This window comes from Myxine glutinosa, chromosome 7 (genome assembly GCF_964187855.1).
Source record: "Myxine glutinosa chromosome 7, kmMyxGlut1.1, whole genome shotgun sequence".
Lineage (NCBI taxonomy): Eukaryota > Metazoa > Chordata > Myxini > Myxiniformes > Myxinidae > Myxine > Myxine glutinosa.
The window spans coordinates 125683414-125703081 of record NC_136267.1 but is presented as its reverse complement, the minus strand read 5'-3'; the positions used below and the strand labels follow the sequence as shown (position 1 = coordinate 125703081).

General features: G+C 41.5%; 1 protein-coding gene across 4 annotated transcripts in view; it reads right to left on the bottom strand.

Annotated features, from left to right (window-relative positions):
* LOC137431634 (protein TANC2) overlaps positions 1–19668 on the bottom strand; it is a 384138-nt gene that overhangs the window by 170100 nt on the left and 194370 nt on the right. For 2 of the 4 annotated variants that reach the window (XM_068123171.2, XM_078782260.1), the window contains 3 exons: positions 15050–15254; positions 13503–13784; positions 4259–4384 (listed from right to left, as the gene is read on the bottom strand). In XM_068123171.2, the coding sequence (XP_067979272.2) occupies positions 4259–4384; positions 13503–13784; positions 15050–15254 (613 nt within the window). Of the gene's footprint in view, positions 1–4258; positions 4385–13502; positions 13809–15049; positions 15255–19668 lie in introns of all 4 variants that reach the window. The other 2 variants (XM_068123170.2, XM_068123173.2) reach the window with 2 other exon arrangements.

Below are 19668 nucleotides of genomic sequence, written 5' to 3'. Positions count from 1 at the left end.
CCCATCCAACTTGACAGAGCTTGAGCAAATCTGCAAGAAATAATGGGAGAAACTCCCCAAATCCAGATGTGCAAAACCGATACAGACATACCCAAGAAGACCTGAAGCTGTAATCACTGCCAATAGTGCTTCTATGAAGTATTGACTCAGATGGCTAAATACTTGTATGAATTCTGTATTTAACTTTAAATTGTTGTAAAAATTAAAAAAAAATTAAAATTCCACTGACATTATGGGGTATTGTGTGTAGATCAGTAACAAAAAATGTTTTAATCCATTTTTAATTTTCATCAGTTTTAAAATTCAATCAGTTTTAATCAATTTTAAACTCAAGCTGGAGCACAAGAAAATGTGAAAAAAGTCGAGGGGTGTGAATACTTTCTGAAGGCACTGTATTAATCTCGACCCAGCTATAAACTGTCATCCCGGTGTCTCACAGCCAGGGTGAGGCATCAATGCGTGTGCCGTCATTCGGATTGACATTCAACTGGATGTCCCGTCTGCTGGCATTAGTTGGTGGGCATTAAAGATACTATGGTGTCCTCCATGAAGGGTAGGCGAGCTATCGCAGGCACCCTGAACTCATTTTAGATTCCTAACCTAACCTACAGGTTGCACTGCATCAGCAGCACTGTCACATTCCCAGCAATGGTGCAACCAAGCAACCACATGCTGAACACTAAATGGATGAACACACTATATGCTATGAATAAAGGAAATGAAGAACACATGTAGCAAGAGTGAGTTAGGAGTGTCATGACCAAATACATCATGACAAAGAAGTACTAGCTTTTATCCAAATACGAGGCCATCTATTAATGTTTTGTGCAAAAACGGCAGAACGTTTCACAACTTCCACTCTCTTTCCCCCAAACACATATTGCTTGCCTGTCATTTCCCTTCTTCCCTCACATGAATCCCATCTCTTCCAAAACCTACTTCCTCTTTTCTTCCTCCTCACCCCCAAACTCGCATATCTTGCCCATTCGTTTCAGCCTTCATCCAACTTTTCCTTTTCTCAATCTCATTTTCACAATTTACCGCAATCCCCTAATTCCATAGGTGTTTACATAATACAGGATTAGAGCTGACCTCTGTGTTAGCAAATATGAGTACGTCGCATAACGTCTCAGCACAGAATGGCTGAATTGCAAAAATGACACTGAAATTGTGTATTACCGCTGATGGTGACTTATCTTAGGGTGTGCAGATCAATGTGCATTTCATAAGCATTCCGAAGTCTTAAACAATACACTACCGGTCAAAAGTTTTAGAACACCTCAATTTTTCCAGTTTTTTATTGAAAGTTAAGCAATTCAAGTCCAGTGAATAACCTGAAATGGTACAAAGGTAAGCAGTAAACTGCTCGAGGTTTAAAAAAAAGTTTAGGTTCGCAAAAACGGGGAAATAATGTAAATTGCACAGTTATATTGTACAAAAAAAAAAAAAAAAGGCCTTCTTCAGGGAACAAGTAATGGGTTAACAACTTACAGCTGTTCTGCAGAAATGTAAGAAAATTAAGCCTTGAAAGTTGATGCAAACAATTCCTACAGGTGTCCCAACCTCTGCTGATTACTTGATTACAAACCCCCTGTCTGTATAAAAGCAGTATTGGAACAGACTGTTATTACACCCTCTGAAGCATTATTTGGACAATATTGCACTGCAGGAAGTAGTATATTGCTATCATAATGGCGAGAAAAAGGCAATTAACACAGGAAGACAGACAGACCATTATAACCCTTAAAAGTGTAGGTCTTTCCTTTAGAGAAATTGCAAAGAAAGGCAATGCGTCAGTGAGTACAGTTTCCTACAGCATCAAAAGGCACTTGGAAACTGGAGGAAACTCTGACAGGAAGAGGTCTGGCAGACCCAAAGCCACAACAGAATCAGAAGACAAGTTTCTGAGAGTCAACAGCTTGCATGATAGGCGGCTCACAGGACAACAGCTTCAAGCACAGCAAAACACTGGTCGAAGTAAGCAAGTCTCAGTTTCAACTGAGAAGAGGGAGACTTCGGGCTGCAGGTTTGACAGGTCGAGTAGCAGTAAGAAAGCCATTGCTAAGATGGCAAAATAAGAAAAAGAGGCTTGCCTGGGCCATGAAGCACCGCCTGTGGACTACTGAAGAATGGAAGAGGGTCTTATGGACCGATGAATCAAAATTTGAAATCTTTGGTTCATCATGCAGGGTTTTTGTACGCCGTCGAGTAGGCGAAAGGATGGTTCCTCAGTGTGTGACACCAACTGTCAAACATGGAGGAGGAAGCGTGATGGTCTGGGGCTCTTTTGCTGGATCCAGAGTCAGCGACTTGCACAGAGTGACTGGCACCCTGAACCAAAAGGGCTACTACAGCATTTTGCAGCGCCATGCAATACCCTCTGGTATACGCCAGGGTGATCAGGGGTTCATCCTACAGCAAGATAATGACCCTAAACACACCTCCAGGTTATGTCAAAACTACCTTCGAGGAATAGAACAAGACGATAGGCTTCAAATCATGGAATGGCCAGCACAGTCTCCAGACTTAAACCCCATCGAGCTGGTTTGGGATGAACTGGACAGAAGGGTGAAAGCAAAGCAACCTACAAGTGCAACACATTTGTGGGAACTTCTGTAACAGTGTTGGGAAGAACTTCCCGAACAATATTTGATTTCCATTGTAGAAAGAATGCCACGAGTGTGTTTGGTGGTTATATCTGCCAAAGGTGGCTACTTTGCTGAGTCAAAAATATAAATTAAATTTTGTTAAACAAAATGATTCTATGATTTCTTTTTTTTAATCTCCAATTGTTTATTTGTTCTATGCTTAATTTCAGAGTACATCGAGCCATTAAACTGCGTAAGTTTCAATAAAAACTGGAAAAATTGAGGTGTTCTAAAACTTTTGACCAGTAGTGTATGTACATATCAATTTCATATTTAATGGAAAGAAATTGCATGAAAGCTCTCTGCAAGGACTGCCACAGCTAGAATAGAGAACGATGTTTTTGTAAATAGATTTTGGGCAGTGTATTTGTTCTGATAAAATAAAATGTGGCATTGTATTTGGCTCCTCTGTCAAGAAAACAGATAGAATGGGGAGTCACAGAAATAGCTTGGAAGTTCAGTACTGAGAATTCAAAGCGAGTCATAAAACACCCGTTAAATAAAATATAGTACAATAAAAGGAGAAAAAGATACTCGTACAATGATCCCAAATTTCCTGTGTGCAACTTGCTCCTTGTCCAATTCCCCCATCCCTTTGTCTTACAGTTCCCCTCTACCACATTGTAGGTGAGGGCCTATCACTCCATTGGTCAGCTCTTAAAGAGCTTCGATCTCTGTAAAAAGAAACAAACCATAAAATAAAACCCCTTTTGGGTCTCCTGTTCAGGATTCGCATCCGAAACCATCGCTAGTGATGCCAAGATCACAGATTCAAATCCCACGGACCACATATGCGATAATGGGTGAAATAAATGTATGAGTGGTTTTGTATGAGTGGTGAAATAAATATAAACACAACCAAACAATACACACATACCTTTTAATCCTACATAGCTCAACTGTAACAATCAAATAACAAATGGGAGGAACAAAAAATTTCAAGGATGTATTCCTGTCTCGGATATATTTAATATTTTAAAATTTGTTTTGCATTATCATATCAAGGAAAAGCTGACAGGAAAGAAAATCATCCAGCTGTCAATCCATGGTAGCGGCCCATAATGTATTGCACCATATTTTTGAGATATTCTCCAAAAGCAAGAAAGCCATTTGACCAACCCATTTCCACTTCCTGGCAGAGGGGCTTCAACGGTGAGTCTATTTCACGGCCATTGGGCACCGAACTGCAACAGTGAGCAAACACCTTCACAGTGAGTCTCCTGCCTCCAAACCTATATGGTGGCCTTGACCATGAGCATTCTGAACTAGTGCTTGTGCGGCAAACACAAAGCAATCTCAATAGAGCTGCATATTCTAATCCCAAAGGATTGTTCATCTGTGCAAAATAGTGCTGCATGCCAATGCAAGCAAAAGTGCATTTTCAGCAAACGATGATGGGACAGGAGAGAGAGAGAGAGAGAGACAGAGAGACAGAGAGACAGAGAGACAGAGAGACAGAGAGACAGAGAGAGAGAGAGAGAGAGAGAGAGAGAGAGAAGAGAGAGAGATTGTAGATAGCCATTTGGGCTGCAAAAAGATGGTGGTGGTAGGGGGGAGGGGGCAAGGGGTGGCAGGGGTGGGGGGGGGGGAGGTGGGAATTCTATACATACCTCGCAGCTCCTGTTGAAGGCGCCCAGCCGCAGCCTGTTGCCTCGGCATGCGGATCGATGTGCGGAGGGGAGTGCATCGCTGCTCGTCCAAGTACGACAGATCTTCAAGCTTTGCTGTGCTTGTCGCTGGAATGGAGTACATGTACATTTTTAGGCCTTCATGTGACAAAACCCTCCCCTATCCTCCAGCTAAATAAATAAATACTATTGCTTGCATAAAATGGACTGGATAAATTTGAATGGAAAAAACAGGTTTCAATCAAACTCCCCTAATGTGTAACAGCAAGTAATATTGAACGTTATTCGTCGATTGAGGCTATGTGAATGAGAATTCATAGTTCTGCAGAGCAGAGCGGGCTCAAAAGAAGGCCATACAAGGCATGGTGATTATCTCAATGTTCATGCAATTTACAAAATACTGACTCAAAGAGCTGAACTCATTCAGCTCAAAATGATTTATTGTTCTTCTTTGATCTCACAACCAACACCATAGTAGGTTGAGAGAAAGAATGGGAAGAATTAAATCGAGGAACAAAACTTTCTCCTTCTTTTGCATCAGAAGCTAAACCAAAGTGAAATTTCTGCATCATGAAGGCAAAAATTTAACAACAAGTTCAAAAGTTGTGCGGGAGGGGAGAGGTACATACATTTGACTTGATTAAAATGCCCTTTAATATGAACTTTGAAATGATAGCAAAAAATACGAGTATAAACCAAAATTAAGAAATGAGTTAATATTACATCAGAATTCATGCAAATCAGTTAATTTTTTAACAAGACTGCTGCATTTCCAAGACTTTGCAAAAACACAAGGAATGCAAGTCAAAGCCTCTTTAAAGGCACCGATGTCGGGTGAAAGGACTATTTAGTTGTTATTGTTCTTTCTCAAATTCTTGTACAACTGTACTCTTCTGTCATTCAAAAGCACCTTTAATGGACCCTAAGGTCACGGACTGTTAAACCAGACATGCTTCGAAGTTCTGCGCCAGGAAGGCCCCTTCCTCGGTTTCTCCGTAGTCTAAACTTATGAGCGAAGCAAGTATCCAGACGACAGCTGGCACTTTGCCCTATTCCCCTGCAGACGACCCCACCCGCAGCTTGTTCTAATTGTTAATACTTGGGTACGATGGCAGGCGAAGAATGATGCGGAAATAGTAGGAATAAAATGATAGAAGAGAAGAGGGAGAGAGAAAAAGGCAGGTAAACAGAAAAATAATGAACTTAAAATAGGAGGCGGGAGAGAAATGTTTTAAACTGTCAGAATGAAGAAGAAAATGGTGATACGGGGATAGAATGGGGTTGGCAGGATGACCAGGAGGTACACACACACACACGAGGCGAGAAGTAGACACACTCAATACTGAGCCATCTAGTCTGGGTTTGAATCCAGACCCAGCTATAAACTGTCATCCTGGTGTCTCACGGGCAGGGTGATTCGTCAGTGTATGCACCGTCCCTCGGATGGACATTAAACGGGCGTCCTGTATGCTGGTATTAGTTGGTGGATGTTAAATATCCCAAAGTGTCCTTCACTAAGAGTAGGTGAGCTATCGCTGGCTTCCTGAACAAATTCCAAATTCCTTCCTTAATCTCCAGAGGGAACTGCATCAGTGGCAGTGATGCTACCTCACAGGCCAATGCTGCATAAAAAAAGAGAAGAAAGAAGAAGAAGAAAAGGAAGAAGAAGGGAAAAAACATCAAAGAAACAACGATGAATACAAGACAGGAAATAAGAATATAGGATGCAGATATGTCTTTTTAAACACAAACTCTTGGGTCTCACTCACATGGGATAAACAAGATGGACAACACAAGGACTTTCCAGAAAGAAAACAGAATTTAAAGGAGGTAGATTCAGGGTGGATTAACAAGGGTAGACAAGATCAAGGTTTTGGATGGGGGAAGAAGACAAGAGATGGACAAGAGATGGATGGATGGATGGAAGAGAGGGATGGAAGACAAGAGATGGTGGTGAACAGCTGTTTTAAAGCCCTGGAGGAGGAGTGGGATTGAAGGGAGTGGGGGAGTTTGTTCCAGAGGTGGGAGAAAAGAGGAATGAAGGAGTGAAGGTGAGCAGAGAGTCTTGATATGGTCAGTTTCACCAGAAGAGGGTTGCTGGCAGATCTTGTGCGTCCTGCAGGAATATTTGGGTGGGCAGAGCATAGAGAGCAAGGGGTGCAAGGCCAGAGAGGAGTCGATAAAAGACAGAAAGACTGCCAAAGTGCCTGTGGTGGGAGAGTTAAAGGCCCTCAGAATCGGCTTCATCGTGGGAGATACCAACGATTCTGAAAGCCTTGGTTTCAACAGCGTGAAGCCGAGCTAGGTGTGAGGCAGGAGCACCGGCCCAAAGGGGAGAGCAGTACTCCAGGTTAGTGCAGTAGCAAAATGTTTACCAAGCGGCACCTCTGACCTCTTCACCTCTTGACCCCATAATGTAATCCCTTTATCTTTTCATCATTATACATACTTGTACCAAGTTTGACTTGGTTCCCTTCAGCCGTTCTTAAATTATCATGGTAACAAAACCCTATTACAGACTGTGACCTTTGACATTTTGACCCCAAAATCAAATCAGTTCATATTTGCATCATAATACATACTTGTCCCAACTTTGGTCAAAATATCATTACTGAATTACAAGTTATTGCAGTAACAGGATTTTTATCCAACATGACCTTTGACCTCGTGTCCCCAAAATCGAATCAGTTAATCTTTACATCATTATACATGCCTGTACCAAGTTTAACTTACATCCGTTCAGCCATTCTCAAGTTATCACAGTAACGAAAACCTATCACGGACAGATGGACGGATGGACAGCTGGACGGACAACCAGAAAACATAATGCCACTGGCAACTTCGTTGGCGGAAGCATTAAAAATAAAAAGGAAAGGGTACATAACAAGAAATCAAGAAGAAATATAACAAGTAGAGGTCTGATGGAAGGAGGACAGATGGATAAGAGGTACTCGGTAATCTAATGCAGTTCAGCTCTCTGGTTCTTCACGGACAAAAACCGAGGGATCTCATTCAACTTCCGTAGGAGATGAGAATAATCAACTTCGATCATAAGCATGGAGGCCCGGTCAGAGATTTACCTCAAATAAATCAACCAATCATATCACACTAGACTCAGAATCATCTGAACAACACAACCTCAGCTTTACTGTTTGACATAATGGAAATGTATTTTCCCTCCAATCTTATTAAAAACAAAAGTTAAACTAGAACGGGCACTCGGTAGAGCGCATACCTTCGCCGCAGCTACTTTTGTTGCCAAAATAAAAGACTACAAGATCTGTGTAGCAAGATTCGAGGGAATGACACTCGATGACTACAAGATCTCGGCGCTGATTCGTTGTCACTGTGCCATAGTCCCGTTGATTTGCACGGAAAGAACCATGTTTACGGCTGCTAATCCAAGTTTATTACATGCATCCTTACAACTGTAAAATATGCATATATATATATATATGTTCTGTTTTTCATCTCTTCAAATTGCACCAACAGTCGAAAACATCATGACACATAAGAATGACACATCTACTTTCATCCAATTTGGATCCGAATTGACCGCGTTATGATTTTTAAAAAACCGCACATTTTGCAAGGGCGTGACCCCCCTGACCTTTGGCCCCCAACCGCTAACAAGGGTTATGACGTCAGAGTGTCATGTCGCATATCACAAGATTGGGCATTGAATTCTGAACATTTTGGCATTAGTTTCAGACAAATTGGACACAAATTGACCGCGCTATGGTAAAAAGACGATTTTGACCTTTTCATGACCTTGACCTTGACCTTTGACCCGATCGATTCCAAAATCTAATCAAATGGTTCCCGGATAATAACCTATCATCCCACCAAATTTCATGCGAATCGGTTGAATACTTTTTGAGTTATGCGAATAACATACACACACACACAGACATACAAATAAATACACAGCGATCAAAACATAACCTTCCGCTTTTGCGAAGGTAAAAAAACCCCATAAAACCGAACAGAACAGGAGGTGATGTCACGCGAGGTGGAATGAGGGAATTAAGGCTGGAATTACTACAGCTGGCAATAAATTTGACCACTTTTATTTGTAAACGTAATTTGATTTCTGCTACCAGGTCAATGAGAGACTTTCTGACGCCTGGTTAGCGTTTGGACCCTGTTTGGATTAAATGGCCTGCTGAGAAGCAGGAGGCAGAGATAAACGGTTTGACTAAATCAAACGTATGGGCATGTTCATTACCATCTCATTCAAGTACGGCAATAAAAAAAAAGGGAGAAAACCAAAAACATCACTCTACTCACAAGAAAGGTCTTCCCCTCCATCTATGGCATTACATCAAATACAAAACACCCATCATTCCACCAGGCCTGTTGATTCTTGCAGAGGGCAGCAGAGTGAAATGACATCTGGTGTGAAGAATCTATGGACTTCCATTAGAAAACTAAACCAGCCTTTATCCCAAGGCACAATCCAAAGGACAGAAAATAAATAAATAAACAAGAAAACGTCATGCGTAGCACGATACTTGCAAAATCCACACTCCCCCAAAAGTTTTCCAATGATACATGATGGCCTATGTTGACCTTTTGGCCTATGGTGACCTCAAAAATACTTGGTGGTTGAATTCAGTAACCAGATATGCAAGTCCTCTTCAAATTTCACATCAATTAGATGAAAATTTTGGATTTTAGAAATGTGGCCTATGTTGACCTTCCGATGTTGTCCTCAAATATACTAGGTGGTTGAATTCAGTGACGAGATATGCAAGTCCTCTTCAAATTTCAAGTCAATCGGATGAAAATTGAGGATTTTAGAAATTTGGCCTATGTTGACCATTTGGCCTATGTTGACCTTTTGGCCTATGTTGACATCAAATATAGTTTGTGGTTGAATTCAGTGACCAGATATGCAAATCCTCTTCAGATTTCAAGTCAATTGGATGAAAATTGAGGATTTTAGAAATTTGGCCTATGTTGACCTTTTGGCCTATGTTGACCTCAAAGGTACTTTGTGGTTGAATTCAGTGACCAGATATGCAAGTTCTCTTCAAATTTCAAGTCAACTGGATGAAAATTGAGGATTTTAGAAATTTGGCCTATGTTGACCTTTTGGCCTATGTTCACCTAAAATATAATTTGTGGTTGAATTCAGTGACGAGATATGCAAGTCCTTTTCAAATTTCAAGTCAATTGGATGAAATTTGAGGATTTTAGAAATTTGGCCTATGTTGACCATTTGGCCTATGTTGACCTCAAGAATACTTGGTGGTTGAATTCAGTGACGAGATGTGCAAGTCCTCTCCAAATTTCAAGTCAATTGGACGAAAATTGAGGATTTTAGAAATTTGGCCTATGTTGACCATTTGGCCTATGTTGACCTCAAAAATTATTGGTGGTTGAATTCAATGACCAGATATGCAAGTGGTCTTCAAATTTCAAGTCAATCGGATGAAAATTGAGGATTTTATAAATTTAGCAAAGTTGGTGACCTTTGGCCTATGTTGACCTTTTGACCTATTGACCCCAAAAACAATAGGCTTCTGGCATTTGACCAACTCTACCATTTGGTGAAGTTTGGTGAAGATCGGTTGAAAATTGTGACCTGTAGGCCGGTGACAAACTAACAAACAGAGTCACAAACACAACCGACCAATATACTTGAAAAATCTTCGATTTTGCAAGTAATAAATAAATAAATAAATAAACAAGACGTCATGCATAGCATGATACTTGCAAAATCCCCCCCCCCCCCCCCCAAAGTTTTCCATCGATACAGCAAATTGTCCATTTCATGAAGATTAAAATTTACAATCTTGATCAAAACTCGGGTCAACAGGATGAAAATTGACGATTTTTCAGATGAAAAATGACGATTTTGGAAGGGTGACCTTGAGTTGAACTTTGACCTTTTGACCTCAAAACTAGTTAGCTTCCCTATTTAGTGACTCGATGTGGAAATGCTGTTCAATTTTCAAGTCAATCGGATGAAAATTAAGGATATTAAAAATTTGGCCTATGTTGACCTTTTGGCCTATGTTGACCTCAAAAATAGATGGTGGTTGAATTCAGTGAGCAGATATGCAAATGCTGTTCAATTTTCAAGTCAATCGGATGAAAATTGAGGATTTTAGAAATTTGGCCTATGTTGACATTTTGGCCTATGTTGACCTAAAAATATTTGGTGGTTGAATTCAGTGATCAGATATGCAAGTCCTCTTCAAATTTCAAGTCAATTGGATGAAAATTGAGGATATTAGAAATTTGGCCTATGTTGAACTTTTGGCCTATGTTGACCTTTTGGCCGATGTTCACCTAAAATATAATTTGTGGTTGAATTCAGTGACCAGATATGCAAGTCCTCTTCAAATTTCAAGTCAATTGGATGAAAATTGAGGATTTTAGAAATTTGGCCTATGTTGACCTTTTGGCCTATGTTGATCTTTTGGCCTATGTTGATCTTTTGGCCTATGTTCACCTCAAAAATACTTGGTTGTTGAATTCAGTGAGCAGATATGCAAGTGGTCTTCAAATTTCAAGTCAATTGGATGAAAATTGAGGATTTTAGAAATTTAGCAAAGTTGGTGACCTTTGGCCTATGTTGACCTCTTGACCGATTGACCCCAAAAACAATAGGCTTCTGGCTTTTGACCAACACTACCATTTGGTGAAGTTTGGTGAAGATCGGTTGAAAATTGTGACCTGTAGGCCGGTGACAAACAAACAAACAGACAGACAAACAGACAGACAGACAAACAGACAGACAGACAGAACCACAAACACAACCGACCAATATACTTGAAAAATCTTCGATTTTGCAAGTAATAAATAAATAGCAAATCCTAAATTGTTCCAATTTATGGTGCTGAGGGTGTTACCCACAATTCAACCATTAGGCTTCAATGCAAGTCACTACAACGTGCAACCTGAACGTAGTTTTCAATGTCAAACAATAACGATGGTTGGGGATGGGTTGGGGCCCTGGCAATCCAGCTTGTGATCAGATATATCGGCAATTTGATGTACGTTCGTTCACTCAACATCTTCGGGCTAATTCTCAAGAAGGCATAGCTCAAACTGCCCGGCCTTCAAGGCAACCCCTGTTGACACGAGTGCAGCCAATTGAATCTCAATTAATATTAGGGGATGTTGGCAAGATCGATTACCAAGCCCAACCACAATGAATAGATTGGACAATAAAAATGCCCTGCACGATGGGATTGCACACACGTGCGAAAAGTGTTCATTATGATGAAGTTGCAAAAGGCCCGACTCCACTATTCTGCACCGACAGCGATCGGGATGCCCTCAGGAACTCGCATCGTGTACTCAATTCGGGAGAGGAACGCGCAATATATCTCAAACAGGAAACCCAAATGCTACTTTACATTACATCACAACCACGATGAAACTTAATCAAATTACACTGGAAGCACAAAAGCTGTCCTTGCTATCGATAAACAGTTCAATATTAGGCCAAAATAATTTTCCAGAGTGGTGAACAATGTCTCGCAAAATGGATTTTTTTTTTATTACTATCACACCCCAGGTTATTGAAACGGTATAATTGCGCATCCTGGTACTGCTCATGAAAAACACATGTTCACCATTAACTGCAAATCTTTGGGTGAAGAAATTCTTGAAATGCTGTTTACATTTTTTTGTAGCAAATCACAATTGAGCATGATTGTTCAGCACGTGATCAGCAAGTGGCATGAAAAGAATCACCGAGCAGCACCACTGGGTCAAAATGAATCCAGGCACAGGAGAAAGATTCTCGTCTACTGAACATAGAGATGGTTCATAACCCAGAGGCTGAATGAATGAATGAATGAATGGTCGTTTTAAGGCCATTTTTCCCCGCTAAAGCGGGGGTTAGCCTTGCGGGCCCCATGACAATCATGGTTCCCTGTTTGAGGCAATGTTTTTATGGCCGGATGCCCTTCCTCACGCCAACCCTTGGTCGCCTCTTACGATGCGCAGGGATATCGTGTACCTATTCTAAACCGGGGTATACACCGGGATCATTCATCCCAGCAAGCCGGTACTCAATTTGCCGACCTCGGAAGGATGGCAGGCTGAGTCAACCCCCCTGGCGTTAATTCAGCGATCGACCGGGATTCTAACCCAGGATCCTAGGATCCCAAGCCGGCACCCTAACCGCTAAGCCAACGCCAGGCTAACCCAGAGGCTCTCAAACATTATTTGATAAATCTATACAAACAATTTGCAAAACATCAAAATGTATCTTTACCTGTGACGACATGTGAAGCAACATTTGACCTTCTTGACCTATTAAGACATATTACATTTGACCTATTAAGACATTAAAATGAATGTGGGATACATCTGTTTACGTGGAGCACAGCATGACAAATTAAGTTTGAAAAAAATGTCTAAAATATCTTTACAGATCTTAACATAATAATAAGGAAATAACAAGCACTGCATAGGAAAACATCAGCTGTGCCGACATCTCATTGGTCCAGCCTCGAGTTCTATATCCTGATTTGCCGAATGAACCAGAAACCAATGTGAGACAAGAAGCACATTTATTTTCATTTATTTCGCAAAGATTGAGAAATGTATTTTAAAATTTCAAAACAGCATGGGAGGTTGGGAGCTGGGAGGATAGAAGAGGAAAGAAATAAAAATGAGGATGGGGAAAAGGGGCGAGGGGAGTGGGGAATAGAGGAGAAAAAAGGGAAAGGTAGTTGAGAGGATGTAAGAGTAATGGGTGAGAGGATGATGATGTATGGGATGTTTGGTAGATTTGGGGGAGGGTTTGGGTTTTTATCAAAATTTCAACATTTTCAATATGCAGTGTGTAGATTACCCCCTTTAGGATATTAATCATCCATGTCTACACGAAGTCTTTCACTGCTAAATACTATTTGACCTGGTTATCCAGTATGCCGCTGAATTAATTTTACTGGCAATTGCTGATCACAGGTGAGAACGCGATTGCACACTTGTGATTTACTGGAAAAAAACACAGCGTTGATTACTTGAAATTCTTGCTCATTCAACTTGCTAATTTTGGCTTCCTGTTAACGTGTAAATTAAATTTATTATCCTACATAAACGGCCAAGAAAACGACTAAACTCACCCATAAATTCGCTTGTAAAAATTGGATTCTAAAGAAACAGGCATTCGTGTGAATTGGGAGAGGGGGAGGAAGGTCAGGATGACACAGGGCAAATACGAGGCTGAATTATAAACATACAAGTGCAGAAATACCTGCTACTGAGTTTGGCCGAGGCAAGAAGCAGGATGGATAGGGGTCGATGGGTTGCGCCACAGGTCCAGCGGATTCAAGGCCTTGGTTCCCCCCTTGTGAACTGGTACCTCGTTGGCCAATGGCTCGTGTGGCCACACCATCTGCTTGCCTGGGCATCAAGCCTGGGTTGGGCCGGGGGCCGTCCCCTGCAGCACAGTCGCCAGCTCCGGCACCCCTTTCCTTACTCCGCTCCAGGCTGCAGCCACTCCGTTCCACATTTTCCGAGGAACTGGTGATTGTGGCTGTGCAGGCCGGGCAAGTTGACACTTAAGATCCCCACACAAAACTTGATCAACCCTGCCGTATCTTCCATTTACCTCTTTCTCGTCACCATCCTCCACCACCTACCGCACTCCCTTCTATAATATCCACATCATGAAATTTAAACATAATCAGTAATAAAAAAGAAGATAATTACATCAGGTTTTCCATTGGGATCAATAGTGTAATAGCTTGAATGCAGTCGTGCAATATCATGGTAACACATTTTAAATGAAAGTTACTACACGGACAATGTGCTATCTAGTGCAGAGAAACAACTTTGAAGAAATGTTTGCAACATAATACAAACGTCCATCTGAGAACAAAAATGAAGTTCTAAACAAAGAAACAAAAAAAACCATGACTGTCCAGAAAAATCATGGAAACTCCATCCGTGGTTGACATTGGTGCTTGTAAAAGCTGGCAGAAACAATGTCTTTATGAAAGCATGTGATGGCAATACCCAACATCATTATGGTGGACGATGATGGATGGAGTCTTATGTCTAAGCGATGAATGAGGAAGCCATCTCTCCCGAAGGTAGTCAGTCAACCCTCACACATTTCAGTTATCCTGCACTAAGTAGCCAGAGAACCACTCTTGGCAGCACTCAAAACAGGGTGAATTACATGGGAATTTGAAATATTATCGAAACGTAAAAATACAAGTTTTTACCCCCTCCTCCCCCTCTTATGTTTAATCATTAAAAAAAGAAGAAAAAAAAGAAGCTCCAACCACCGAATTGTACAGATAAAATAATTTTGACGAACAAATCACATAATTCAGAGTATTGCCTTCCCCCAAAAAAAGTTGATGAAGTTTTAACAAAAAGGCCGATAGCTCTTTCTACCTGAACAAGGTATAATATCGTGACAGCACAAAGAGACCGTGCTAACTTATGACGAGTAAAGCCGCAGATCAGTGGAGTCGGGATATGTAATTTGGGTGAGGTACAAAGACTGACTTATCGGGGCAATAATACGGTGGAATCTTTAACATTCGCAAGCAAGTGCTAGCAGATGAACCTAAGGTCTCTTATAATGTACTTTATTAATGTTGTCTCCTGCCTGCAAAGAATATCGACGACATGAAAAACGCATCGATGAAGAGCATTTTAAAAATATAATTACCAAACATGTCAAGTTTTTCAGATGTTTTTTCACTGGCTTCAAAACCGGGAGAAAAGTTTCCCAATTTGGCACATGGAATGTGATAGAGCCCCCACCACCTCACCCTCTGTCCATACCAATTATTCCGCTGTCCTGGCTCTCCAGTGTCGAGCTGGCGCTGCCAAGGCTCCCGTAGTGGCTTGAATGGCTGGGTTGGATAGGCCGAACGGGACCTGGCATCGCACCATCCAGTGTTGAGCACGGACTTCCTGTGCCAGGAGATGGTGAACTGCTCGTCAGCGTGGAGCAGGGGCTTGCACCAGGCTCTCCGGCCACTGGTTGCTAGGGGATGTGGGATTATGTGGTTAAATATAAAAGGGAAATGTTTACCTTTGGTATTTGAGGCAATAGGCTGATTGAAGTGCATGTTAGAAGAGATTACTATTAAATATGTGCACACACACACACACACACACACACACACACACACACACACACACACACACACACACACACACACACACACACACACACACACACACACACACACACACAGTAATGCAGGACTGTGACAGCACATTCATGTATTGATCATCACAATATTGATTTTGCATGTTACAAACATCAAGTCAAGTCTCAGATGCACCATTTTCTCATTATTTTTTTTAGCTGCCCTATGTATGCCATGACGACAAAGGACAAATTGCTAAAACCCCTGAGTGGCATATGGCACAACAATCAAAACAAGTGCAGCAATCATCAAAGATGAGTGGTTTTATGGGGAGTTGGTTCAGCCGAATGGGATGCTGCCGGAAGATCTAGAAATATCACCAATCTGCGCTTGCGAGATAAGTTACACCCCCAGTAGCAAGCACAGCGTGTAAGGCTCCAATTACAGCACAACAGTGATACGAATCTGCAAGCAAGGTGTTTATGGCCAGAGGACAATAAAACAGGAGGCCAAGAAAAGCATTCTTCTGCAGAGGAATAAAGAATTGATCGTGATGAATGAGGATGAAGGCAGGGTGTGCAGAAGATGGCAGTCACTTCTTCCCAAAAAACAATTACAACGCATCGAGCTGTTTTGAGTGGATTTATTGGATAAACAACAGAGCGTGACACATATGATTATTATTGTACATCACGTTACACTGTATATTGGAATGAACGTGAAGATTTGAAGCGGAAATAAATTCCTCTTCCTTATGAATACAGCGGTGGTATGGGAACTAGAGATTTCATACAGTTTCAGATGGAATAACATGACTTTACGCACATCTATTCATTACGAACGACTAACTATAGAACTACAACTACAACCATACCGACTTCAACCATAGAACTGGTACCACTCTGCAGAGGAAAGTCCTGAGTTTCGTTCCACATTAGACCACCATTCTGATGGAGCACAGCATACATTCTGTAGATTCCATGCGGGCTTTTCAAGGTTCCAAAATTTTTAAACTTCTGTCCGATGGCATCACCAGTCAAATGGGAGCACAACTCGTCAAAACATCAGAACACAATAAATTGGTCTCCGACAACTCCAAAAATATATATAAATCACTCACCAAAGGTTCGACAATTTTCTTGACCAACAACACTTTGTCTTTGTGTTGTCGATTGTAAGTAAATTTTGTCAAATACAAATTGTAAGATTGAAAGTCAAAAATCGATTTTGTAAGTCCCTCTTAAGAATTGGAATGGCGGTCAGAATTCATATTTCCCAAGATGAAACAAAACTTTCGACTTTCTTCTACATAGTCATGCCACCGGTTATGTTTGTCTCGTCAGTAGCTCATTCGTAATTAATGTGCAATAGCATGCCGTGTCTTATGGAAAACCCCAATGACCCATGGAATAGCTTTCATGCATTTTCCACTAACTTCATTATGTCACTTTAAAACAAGAGAAAAGTACAAAAACATTTCGCTATGACATTACAATGACAGTGGACAGGAATACATCAGAGGCAGACTACATTCTTAGAACCTCGACAACGCTATCATTAGGCGGAGAACAAAGGTAAAATCCATTCCTGACTGTGCAAAGAACACGAGAAAGAATAGTTTTTTCTGTTGCCACTCAACAGTGTCGTCCAAACAGGAAATGTTCATAAAGGCAAATGTACGGTAAGAGACTATTTTTTCCAATATCAGTATTGTACTAACATTTTTGTATCTTTCAAGCTGATGACCCCAGAAGTATTGTTTGGAACAAGTGTCTTTGGATTATATTTGGTTATACGATCAAATGCAGATGCAGCAATTAATAGTTGGACAGATTAGAGAAGTTATCCATGCAGTTGTGAAATTTGTGTTACCTTATAAGAAACACAATTAAATGATAGTATGCAATACAAATAACTGAATGATACAAGCAGGGGGCTCTGCTCTTTTTGTGTACAGCTATCCCCAGTTGCCCCAAACCATGCTCGGGTCCCTGTTAGATGTGAGAAATCAAAGTTCAGAAGAACCGCTGGGTTGACAACATTTCACTTACTTTGAGCCATGAAGCCCCATTAGAAACAGCTAACAGCCACGGGCTATATGTCGATCCACTGTAAATGCAGAATCATCGAAACGGCTGAGTCGAGTAATCAGGATTGTGCTTGATATGGTGATTGCTGAAACTTTCAATTTCAAGGGAAACCAACAACACAACAACAACATGCATTTTAAGGCCATTTTCCCTGCTAGAGCGTTTCAAGGGAAACCAGTCTATGTAATACCAGCAATAATGTTTTTAAGACATATTAAAGAAAGCTTTGTTTTGTGATATAACAAACACTCTAGAACTATCAAAATAAAAGAAAAATCAATCGATAAACTTTAACAGGATGCTTTAAGACCTTTTATTAAAGCATTGCAAAATCGAGCGAAGCACTGACACAAGGAAAGAACGAAGAAAGCTAACTAGATGTATTGATAGAATATTTACCCCACGCAGTCAACATGGTGCGAAACAAACTCTTCCGTTTTTAAAGTGTGTTTTCCTTTGATCCAATATGGCTGCCAGACCACATGACCGATAACATCACACCTTTATTGTGCAGATCATGCTCAAGAAATTTCAAACTGATCGGACTAAGCGTTGTACTTCTCGAATTACGATGCCATAATTAAGGCACCAAAGACGTCATCGTTAAGAACAATCATTCCCCATGCGGAGTTCTTTACAATGAGCCATGTTTCCATTTTTATTTTTTGATGGAACAGTTTCGAAGATAGAAAGGTGCAACGCTTTTCATTTTTTACAAGATGGCACTACACCACGTGACATATGATGTCATAATTATCATTAAAAAATTACACAGATGGAGGAGCTCATATGATGAAAAATTTATGTCCATCGTACCAACAGTTGCAGAGGAAAAAAAAAATCATGCTGATCGGATCACGTGTTGTACTTGTCCAATTCTAATGTCATAATGAAGGCAGCAATGACCTCATCATTAACATATGTTATTTCTAATGGGGAGTACTTGATAGTGAGCCATGGTTCAATTTTTTCCATTGAGCGGTTTCGGAGATGGAGGTGCAACGTTTTTCCAAGATGGCGTCTGTACCATGTGATCTCTGACGTCATAATTATCACTAAAACTTCTACACGAGGAGGCGCTCCTATGGTGCAGCATTTTGTGCCATTCGGACCAACACTTGCTGAAAAAATGAATTTTTAAAATGCAGACACACACACATACATAGTTACATACTGTTATGAATTTGGGTAGTGTAATATCTAGAGCCAGATTATATCTGTGTAGGTAGGTATCCGACTGTCGTGATAGGGAATCTACCTGTAATAAGTTCTATGTTTAGTCCGGTTTATCGGTATAAGCTGTATTGATGTCCCTGCTACGAGGGAGCAGGGCGTGCTAAATAGTGCAGGCATTATGGATAAGATTCCTTTGTTCGTCGTCCCCTCTGTCATCAAACCTGTGTCCCTTATGGCAACGCACACATATAAACACTTAGATAGGTCCTTAGTGCACACATTAATTAGTTCCCTTCCCTTACAATGACCTTGGAAGAAAATGGGAAGGAAGCCAGGCCGGGACACCGCCAATGGGGCCGCAGCCAGCCACACCACCAGCTGGCCAAGCAAACAGCCTCGTGGCAGGGTGGGAACCACGCCCAGGAGGACTGTTGATTGGTCCATAGGAGGAACAGATAACTGCCCCGTGATTGGAAGGAAGGGAAGGACTGGTGGTTGGCCACGAGGGTGGCATGACATGGTGGCGGGAAGCACTTGGCCAATGAGAAAGGACCAGCGCATTGAGAACCTTCGAGAGGTCGAGAGACGAGGGCGCTGATTGGAGGGCGAGAAAACTTGACGACACGCGAGGGGACAAGAGGACGTGCTGTACGACATTTTGTCTCTTAGCTCTTGGCTCTCTCCTCTTCGTGCTGGACCCATCGCCCTTCGTGTGAAGATCGACCCTTTGTGCTTGTGCTCTCTGCGCTGGGATTGGAGATCGCGTTCTCCGTGGTGCGTGGAGCGGTCCTTCTCAGTGCTTTCGGAGGTTGGAGTGGTGCTGGGGCCTCGTGTGCGATCGACCCGGAGCTTGGAGCGGTGCGGGCCGCGCGGAGCGAAGCGAAGCGTTCCGAAATTCACGCTTTCAAAATCATTGGAATCTCCCGCGATGAAACTATCTCTGAGGGCCTTTCACTCACTCACCGCAGGCAGGTAGGTGGCCTTTCTGTCTTCTACCGACTCCTCTCCGGCCTTGCTCCCCCAGCTCTCTCTGTGCTCT